Below are 9,965 nucleotides of genomic sequence, written 5' to 3'. Positions count from 1 at the left end.
AAAGAGGAACCCCCTTTTACTGACCCAGGAGGCCAGCTAAGAAAGCATCTCTTTTTCATAGCTGAAAAATAAATCCCAACGTGAGGTTCTAAAGGTGACTGGTGAAGTCAAGAAGAATTTTTTGTTTTGAGTAGGAAAGGGGGGAATAAAATGCAAGTGGGAACCATAAGGACTGAAGAAAATGTATATACAGACCATTCTCCTAAGTGAAAAAAAAAATTAAGATGGAGCTAAAAGAATACACACACACACACATATAAGCAGAAAAAAAGGGGAGTCAAAAAGAGTAATTAAGTATGAAAAAAGGAAAAGGATTTCTAGTGGAATAGCTGTAAATAAGGAGAGCAGTTACAAGAGGCTAGCACCGTATAGAAAAAAGGAAGTTTCTTAAAGAGTGTGCAGAACCTTCCCTGTGCCCTTGCTAATAACACTGTTCCTACTGAAATATTGCACGCACAGACTTTTAACCAACTGATGAATTAGTATTAAAAAAACAAAACAAAACATAAAAGCTAATGGCTGATTTGTACACATAAAATTTGTTGTTGATAAAAAGCACATATAAAAAATGTGTTGATTAAAGACAAAAGAAAAACTAAATTTTTTCGTTATAATATTTAAGTTATACCTGTCTGCTTCTTTAATCCTTATAATCAACATAAATTTTTCTCCTTAGAATGTATCACCATGTAATATACAACATAAGCCATCTGTTAACTGTTGTTTTCCCCAACTAGAACATAAGCGCCACAGCATAAAGCATGATTTATTTTCCATTTTGCTTAGTTACAGAAATAGTACCTTGAATAGTACCCAGAACAGTACCTTGTTTTTTACAATAATAAACAACCAATATTTATTGAATAAATGAATGAATTATGTTTGGAGTACATATAAGTCAGTAAGAATAAGGGATTAAAAGAAAGAATGAAAGGAAAGGTGTATTGATAGCTTGCAGATTGTGAAGAAAACTAAGACCACCCAACTCACAGACAGACTTTGAACAACGGGAAAGGAGGATAGTGACACATACCATTGGAGCAGAAAGTAAAAAACATGGTGGTGCTGTGACTTCTTTAAACCTTTGTGAAAAATATTCTTGGGAAAGTCTAAGTAAGTAAAAGTGTCTTATAAATTGTTTCAACAATTTATAAAAGAAGCACCAACCAGCCAATACTATCTAAGGTCCACAAACCAGAATAATAATAACAACATGGAAAGAAGCTTTGTCAACATACTGTTCTCTTGCTTCTGGATCCATTTTTTCATCATTCTTTTTAATCAAGTTCCAGAATTTTCTTAGCTTAGGTGTCTTTTTTAACTCTAACTCCAATCGTGCCTGGAAGAGTAATATATTAAACCATCACTAACCTGAAGTTTACAGGGTAAAAGATCACCTCAAGATGAGTATAAGCATACAATATACAGCAATAGGATAAACCTTGAAAGCAACAAAGAAAACTTGAAAACAGATAACTACATTTTTAAAAACTACTCTAATTCTAACTTGTGTTCATAAGAACAAACCCAAAGAAACTGTCTTTTCTAATGAAGATTTTAAGTTTAATAAAATTAAGTATGTAAGTCTAAAAAATATGAGATTTATACTTAAAGCATAATCCCAATTTAGACATTTAAACAAGGATGCTGTTAAATCTCTAAAAATGTAGAGTCTAAAAATGTAGAGTCTTTTATTTAATTACCAAATTTTATAACAAACACTTTACTTACAAGCCCTCAAAGATAATATGTACATTTTAGCATACTTATTAGAAACTATGAACATGCAAATTACAGTAGGTTTAAAATTATTTGAGTTAAATTGGTTGTTTGTAATTTATTATTTTTCTTTTTAACATTTATTTATTTATGCATACACGGTCTAAAGTACAGGCCAGAGAAGCAGGGGGTGAAAGGATTCACTAGAGAGAGGGGAACAGAACAGACAGAACAGTCTATTCCCTCAGATACACTGCTGAGGGGAGTTGTGGGCAGGTCAGGAGAAGTCTGCCACACCGTATGGGTCACCTCTCTGGTCTGGTGGGGGATCAACTTGTGCTACAGTGGCTGTGGATAGCCTCATACTGCTACATTCTAACCCACTGTGCAACCAGGGAGGGCCCTAGTTTATTATTTTTTTCTAATTCCCTATTATACATAATAAAATCATGTTATTTTTACAAAGCATAAGGTTTGACAAATACATGTTTTAAAGCCATGAACCTAATAACCATCACAAGTAAACAAGCAGGTATCTACATCACCACAGATATTTAGTTTCCATGTCTCACAAAAACAATAAGGATAACAACAATCATTCTTTGCTAAATTAAACCTCTTCTCTATGGTTTTGATATATAGCACCTTATTTCATTTTACAATATTGAAAATAGGTTAAGCATCTTTTAGACTGGACATAAAAACTTTAAAAATAAAAAAACACTACCTGTACAGTAAGATAATGCGCTTATCTTGATAAATTTTCTAAGCCGGAAAGGGAGCTCTGGCTACCATTTTTACACTCATATTAAAGCTACAGTCCAAAATTACATGTCTGCTTATCACATATATAGACATATGTTTCTAACTTTTAGATACTTACAGACTGTAAACCCATCCACATAGGAAGGGAGATAAGCTGCTGTACTTGACTACGTATCAAGTCTACTTCCTGTTTAAGGCACAAAGAAAAACAATTTATAAACACACTAGCATTTTAACCCCTCTATATAAGGAACACACTCCATTTACACTGCCACCATATTTTCAAATTATTAATAGAATAGCAGGGAAAATGCTGCATTGCAACATGCACATTTCCAGGTGAGGAGGAGACCCTCTGCCTTCTTTTTTCAGTTCTTATGGTCTATACAAGCATCCTTTTTGTGGTGCACTTGGTGCCACATTTTTTTAAGTTTTGTGCATTTTGGTGGTGATTTTCCTATTTAAAATAGCCCCAACCACAAAGATGAAATGTGGTACAACAGGCCAAGGTACAAGAGGTTGCAATGTGCTTTAGGGAGAAGATACATAGTTCATGTTTTCAGTCCAACCTAAGTTATACTGCTGTTGGCTATGAGTCAATTCTGATGAATCAATACTGTATCTTAGTAAAGTGTCTCCACATACAAACACACATAAAACAGATCATATAATTATTGGTTGAAGAGAATATTGTGACTAGAGGCTTGTAGGAACCTAGCCCCATATTGCCCCTAGTAGCTATGGCTCAATTTTAGCTAATTCAGCATTTGTAACTAACTTGCAGAATACAATTACCTCAAATGATGAGGTGTTACTGTATATGAATAGACACTGAAAATAAAAATTAAGCATTTTGGTAATAAAAGAATAACACATTTCTACATTACAATTTTAAGATAATTATATTTAATACCAGATTATTAATACTAATTTAAACTTGTTTCAGGTCAATTTCTGGTAAGAGCCATAGCTATTTATATTTCTCTTTATTTGGTTTAGTGCATGAAAAGAGCTAAAAGTAGTGCCTCTGGGAGGCATCATAAATCATTTCTATGCCTTTATGAGACCCATGGACATGGCAATTGGACACAAGTAAGACCACCCATCTATCAACATTCAGTCTTCAGGACCAGAAAGAACTCCATGCATTCTTCTGTAAGAGTCTAAGCTTCTAACACTTCAGAAGCTTTTTATGTTTCATAGGTATATTCCTTCAGATAACCACAGTAGGGGAAAACAAATGAAGGATTACTGGAAGTTTTTATGATAACATTATGAAGGATGGATATGTATCATACACAGCACAAGAGATTTCAAAAGTTTATCCACAGTTGCTCTTAATTAATCAGCTCAACATACAGCTCTCTACTGATCTGCCAGTTGTGCATGAAGCATGACCAATAGTAATGAATGCAGGTTTTTGTGTGCAGTTTGTAACACAGAACTCAGTATTGAAAGCTCATATTAACGAGAGTCTTTTGTCTCTTCTCATCTTTGTATCCTGCACCTTTGGAAAATTTCAATTCTCATCATTTTTCTTAGACCATAGACAGAAAGAAGTCCAAATTTACTATAATGTGAACAGTTCTTAAAAATGATTTTATTGGGAAGCCATTCAAAAAACATTTTGGGTATTATTCACCACTAGCATGGATGAGGAGTTGCCTGGAGAGACAATCTCATCTACATTCAACTTTAAAGAGCAAGAAACTTCTGAAATTTTCCCCAAAAGAAAAGCAAAATTACCAAGCTATTGAAGCAATGATCGAGAAAAAGGAGTAAGACTGTCTGTTCATGGAGTGAAAATTCACCATCGGTTTCAGCTAATGCCGCTTTCAAGATGCACTTAAAAAAGAAAGGAAAATGGTCTGGTTTCTTCTTAAAAGTCTGAAAAAAGAAAGAATAAAAATTTACTTTGAAATGGCTTGCTCACCCAGTTTTTTTCTCTTTAACTTACTAGGGTCTATTAGCAAAACAAAATAATTACAAAAAGATTATTAGTTTACTTATAGTTAGTGAAAGTACGTCAAACCAGTACAGTTTTCTGTCAGTACTATCCGATACCTGCTAGTGAAAGAAATTGCTTTAATTCCTTTATTGTTTTGTGAATTATGCCCACATTTAGGTTAGGCTTTATTTTTTTATTATGGAACTGAAATGCTTTAATTCTTTTGACATTACAAAAAAATCACAACAGTTTTAACTTTCCCACTCTAAAGGGCAACCTCTGCTGTTCTGTAGTAGCTCTTTACTACTACATATAAATAAGGTTAAAAAAGATAATGCAATATATTTAAGCCTCTTTGATTCTCTTCCCCATCTAGTTACTGTCACATCTCTTCTTTCACAAACAAGTGCTTCATACGTATGGTCTACATGAGTGGTTTTCATTCAGTTCTCTAAAACATCCACAACACTCACGTGTCAAATTCAATGACTCTTACCAGCCCTCAATTCCTTTTCAATGTGCTCAAGGTGACTCTCCCTTTGTCCCTTAAATGGCAGAATCTGGAGTTCTAGGCTTATTGTTCTTCCTCCACTACAACCTCCAAATATATGCTAATGATTCCAAATATACATTTTCAGTTCAAAGTTCTCTCCTTAGTTTGCATATTCTAAAATTTGCAATATTAAATTCAATATATCCAAAACTCAATTCAACAATTATGTACCTTTCAAGCTATCCCTCAACTTTCTATTACCTATCTTAGGAAGTAGCATATTATCCATTATATTCAATTGCCCTTGCCTATTATTGAAAATAACATCCTTTCCTAATGCTACTTTAATTATGAAATCCAATCAAAATTCTACTTACTAAATCTCTGTGTATGCTTTTTTCTTAACCTGTAATGTCATTTCTCTACTTCATGTCCTAATTCCTAAAGCAGTCTTTTAATACAATGTAAACTGAACAATTCATTTCTCTGGTTCAAAAAAATGTCCCTTCTTTCTTCCTATAGCAGTTTGAAGCAACTTCAAGAAATCTCTAAGATCTCTGAAAAAGATACAAGATACATTGGGATCCAATTCGCCCTAAGATTGCTGCCACTTAATGAATAGTTGAGATATGCCAATGGCTTTATCTCAACATCTAACATCTTCTCACTTTGGAGACCATGCTCTCAAAAGAAATGTCAGTGTCCATGCCTTTTCCTCAGTTAAAAAAGTGTGAAGGAAGAAGTGTTTTTGATGGACTGACCATTTCCTGGAAGCCAAAGGAAACCTAGATTTTGGATCTCTATTAACCCAGCACCTTCTACACGAGTACAAAGGAAAATGTCAATCTATTAGAAATTTCAAAAAGGGAAAACAAATCCAAAACCAGGGACAAAGAGAAAACTGAAATTATTACATATTTATCTTGACATTGAAAACATGACTTTATTCTGATATGAAATAGGGCATGGAGAAATTCTCATTTGAGCCTGATCTATTTATACTAATTAATGTAAATATCACTATACCTTAGAGACACCTGTTATACATGTCATTCTGTGTTTCAAACACAAAGCAGAAAAACAATTCCACATTTATAACTTTCTAAGTCACAGAAATTAGTTTGAAGAGTGTGAAAGTGAAAAAATAGTATTGTACCTATTCTTTTTCTCAATGGTTATTTTATTAAGTAAAATTCCATTTAAAAAGCATTATTTATTATCACTAAAAACTTCTGTTACTTTGTAATGGCTTAAATGAATACACCATGAAAGATAGGAAGTAATACAAATCTTACCTCCCATGCAGGGACATTTTCTCTGAACTTCTCATTCACCATACAGCAGATGGACATCAAGTAGGCCTTGCTGGACACCTCTGGAGAGTAATTCATCCAGAGATAATTTTCAAGATACTGGCTGTAAAAAGTAAAAACATAGAGAATATTTCATTAGTTCCTGCCACTCTATGTCATTTACATGGAAAAGTATAGTTATTTACAACTTACTTAAAATATTTTGAAAATCTGTATTTATAATTTGAGACTCCGCACATATTTACCTGTAATCTAAGTCACTGCTAGATAGAGTTAACACAGCTTTGAGGATAGTCTTCTGCTTTCAAGTGAGAAGATACCAAAGGTTACTGACATGTAATTACCACCACTAGGATACTGGATATTCCCTTTTCTAGGGGTATGTGCGAAGTGAAAAAAACAAGGTATTTGTCAAGTATCAGCTCAAAAACAAAGTGATATGAAGGGCAGTTTCACAGGTAACGATATTTAAGACATAAATACTAATGCTCATCAGGACTAAATGATGTCTAGAAACCAAGAGACTTAATCAAAAGAGGCTTTATAGTACTTAATTTACAAGGCATCCAACAACCCAAGTCAGTTTTCAGTGTAATAGCAATTTCCCCCCAAATTCATATATTAAAATTGTGGTGAAAATTATCCTAAACAAATTTAAGTATTTATGATTTCCAAAACATAACATGGCCATTTCTATAATTCAGGGTAATTAACATCAATCACTATACTGGGTTGTAAAATACTCTCATACACTGATGGAATCAAGCAGGACATTTTGTTGCTACTTTAAATCACTTCCCAGATTTAAATGTTTGAAACACTTCCACAGTGCTATACATTTTCCACTCCTCTTATGCTTTAAAGTTGGGCTCACAATGGTATTTTCAGGTAACTATTGTATCATTCCCTTTTGCTTAACTTGCAAGAACCTAGCTAGGAAAGTGAAAAGTAGGATTTTACCTAAAATAGAAGGTTCCAAGTGAGAAACTTGAATGGACTTTTCATAATTAAAATGCATAAGACTTCATTTCAACCTTTCCTTCTGTCAGCCATAGACTTAGCAAATAAAGAAATGTTTCTTTATTTCATGACAGCAGGTCATAAAATTCTAAGTTGTGGTGACTTTTTCTCTATGTACTAGCCTCATTCTATTCTCTTCTTTGTTATTACAACCTACAGTCAATCGATTAATTGTCCTTGTTTTCTGAGAAATTAAATCTTGTTTTCACAGCATATTTTAATATCTTTACCTTGTCTTTGTCGTTTTGTAGTTGCTATATAGAGTACTGTTCAAATACTAAACAACTCATGTGCTTCCATGGAAAAACTTCTTTACCATCATCTTTTAAATAGACAGTTTCCCATTCTCTAAATCTCTTCTGAAATTTTTTTGAAATTCTTCAGTCCAGTCTGTATAATCTCTTATTTTCCTTTATATTTGTCATCTCTGTTTCTCTTGCTATTATCTAATCAATTTCCTCAGATCTATATTCCAGCTTACTAATTCCCTTGGTGGTTAGATCTAATCTATTTAACTTGTTTAACGATTAGTGATTTTATTCCTCAAATCTGATTTTCCCCAACTGTCCATTTTTAGTGTCTTATTCCTTGTTCATACATTCTTTTTTATATCCATAATAATGTTAAATATAACAATTTGATAGTCTATATTAATTAATTACATAAGGCTTGGGAAGGGGGGAAGAGCATCTAATCCTATTCTTTTTTTCAACTGATTCTTGTTTATGATGGATTATTATCCTAATGTCCTTTGTAATTTGGGATTTGAACTCATCTTTACCAGGATTTTATTATGAGGATTATTTCCATTATAGTTGGATTATATATCCTTCCAGAGTTATATCTGTTTCTACCAAATGTGACAGGGTTATCAATGGTTTTCCAGTTTTAAATAGAAATGTCTTGTCTTGGGTATTACCTGATTGCATGGCAAACTCCAAACCTGCTTTTTACATAAGGAAACTGAAGTTTTGCAAGTCAGTGATTTGCCCAAGGTTATATAGACACAGATAATTCAGACCTGATTCCAACTACACTGCTTTTCTACAAAATTAAGGATTGATCTATATATCCCTGATCATGTTTTAGCAGTTTCAGCAAAAGTAATTTATATGATTGGTACTTCTGATAAGTTTCAAAGCCAAATCTTTTTTTTTTTTAGTTTACTCTTCTAGCTAGTCACTTTCCGCAAGGCCTCTTACTTCCTACTCTTGCAAGAGATCTCTTATTATTTCCATTACAAACTTTCAACTATTTATGTCTAAAAGTTGACACAGAAAAAAATAGCACTTTCACAAAGACGTTATGTAAAAGTTCCTAAAAGTTGACATTCCACTTTTTCAGTTATTTAAAATCTCACTGTCTGTCACTGGTGCTGCAATTTGTTCTGTTCAGAGCTTTCTCCTTCAGTTCTAACAATTCTCAACTTTTGATATTTGCCATGATGATAGAAGTCGGATTTTATTCTAATGTGTATCAGTATCCTGTTGATTTTTACCTGTCTTGAAAGATGGCATGACCTCACAGAATGGGGTGCTTAACCTAAGGGGCAACTGGTTCCAATTCTAGCCTTCGCCACACGACAAGATTTCACTTAGATTATTGTGAGGATTAAATGAGACCAAGTACTTAATAACATAGTTCTTAAGATACAATAGGTACTCACCTTATTAGTATATTCATAACTATTATTTCAATTTCATTCTTGAAAAATGTTAAAACCACCTACTTTATGCCATTTTTGTGATGATCAAATCAGTATAGGTAGGAAGTAATATTTGTTAATATAGTCTTTAACTTCTGATACAGAAGTTCTGATACTTCCAGGTAGTGTGGACAGGCAGAAAAATCATGAAGTTAGCATTAAACCCTGGCATCCCAGCTCTGCCAATAGCTTATGTCTATTATCTTGAACAAATTATTTAACTTCTCAATTTCTTTTTTTTAAGTAAACGGAAATGATAACACTTAGCAAAGTTGCAGGAAGGGCTCTATGTAAAATAGCTAACACTGTGCCTAGCATAAGAGAAGTGTTCAAGATATGGCAAACACTACTATTATCAACAGCAATGATAGACTGACCAGCAGTCTGTTGGTCACATCAGGCTGCAACTTAGTCAAATTTACCCTAATAATCTGAATGTTGTATATTTTATTTTGTCTGAAATATTAGCATTACAAGTGAAGGCTACCTCAGAAATAATAATTTTCTTGACAGGAATAAAAGGGCTATAAAATGCACTCCAATTTATTGATGACTAGATAGTCGCTGTAAGAGTTCAAAATTGCTAAGCACACACTCTCTGAATTTGAGAGAAACAACTCTTAATTATGCATTACATTACCAGAAGAGCATGATCTCTGAAAACTAAGGCTATCAGACACATATTCTAAAGATACCCATTCACAAAAATATAAAACTAAACAAAATTGAGTTATTTTCTTAACTACTCAAAAAATTAAAAAGAGCCACAAGGGGTTAAGTCTTGGCACTGTAAAGCCAGCCAAAGCCACTGCAACCCAAGTTCCACCCTCAGCTAGCAAGTGACCGACATGGCACAGCAGACCTCTCCTGTCTCCCGCTGCTCCCTTCACTCAACTCACCTATTCTGCTTCCCACTCTATGTCTGGGGAGTCCTCACATCCTCCCCACCCCCACCTGTACTCCAGTTCTTGTATCCATAAATAAACAAATTTTGAAAAAAAA

At 33.5% G+C, this 9,965-nt stretch overlaps 1 protein-coding gene across 1 annotated transcript in view; it reads right to left on the bottom strand.

Moving 5' to 3' along the window:
• The window catches only part of AQR (aquarius intron-binding spliceosomal factor), a 79,874-nt gene that overhangs the window by 62,220 nt on the left and 7,689 nt on the right, over nt 1-9,965 (bottom strand). The window contains exons 3-7 of the mRNA XM_012728547.1: nt 6,484-6,539; nt 6,221-6,341; nt 4,231-4,371; nt 2,603-2,671; nt 1,214-1,339 (exon numbers count right to left, since the gene is read on the bottom strand). Of these exons, the coding sequence (XP_012584001.1) occupies nt 1,214-1,339; nt 2,603-2,671; nt 4,231-4,371; nt 6,221-6,341; nt 6,484-6,539 (513 nt within the window). The remainder of the gene's footprint in view (nt 1-1,213; nt 1,340-2,602; nt 2,672-4,230; nt 4,372-6,220; nt 6,342-6,483; nt 6,540-9,965) is intronic.

Source organism: Condylura cristata, unplaced genomic scaffold (assembly GCF_000260355.1).
Source record: "Condylura cristata isolate star-nosed mole 26May11 unplaced genomic scaffold, ConCri1.0 scaffold00023, whole genome shotgun sequence".
Classification (NCBI taxonomy): domain Eukaryota; kingdom Metazoa; phylum Chordata; class Mammalia; order Eulipotyphla; family Talpidae; genus Condylura; species Condylura cristata.
This window is presented reverse-complemented; position numbering and strand designations above follow the sequence as displayed.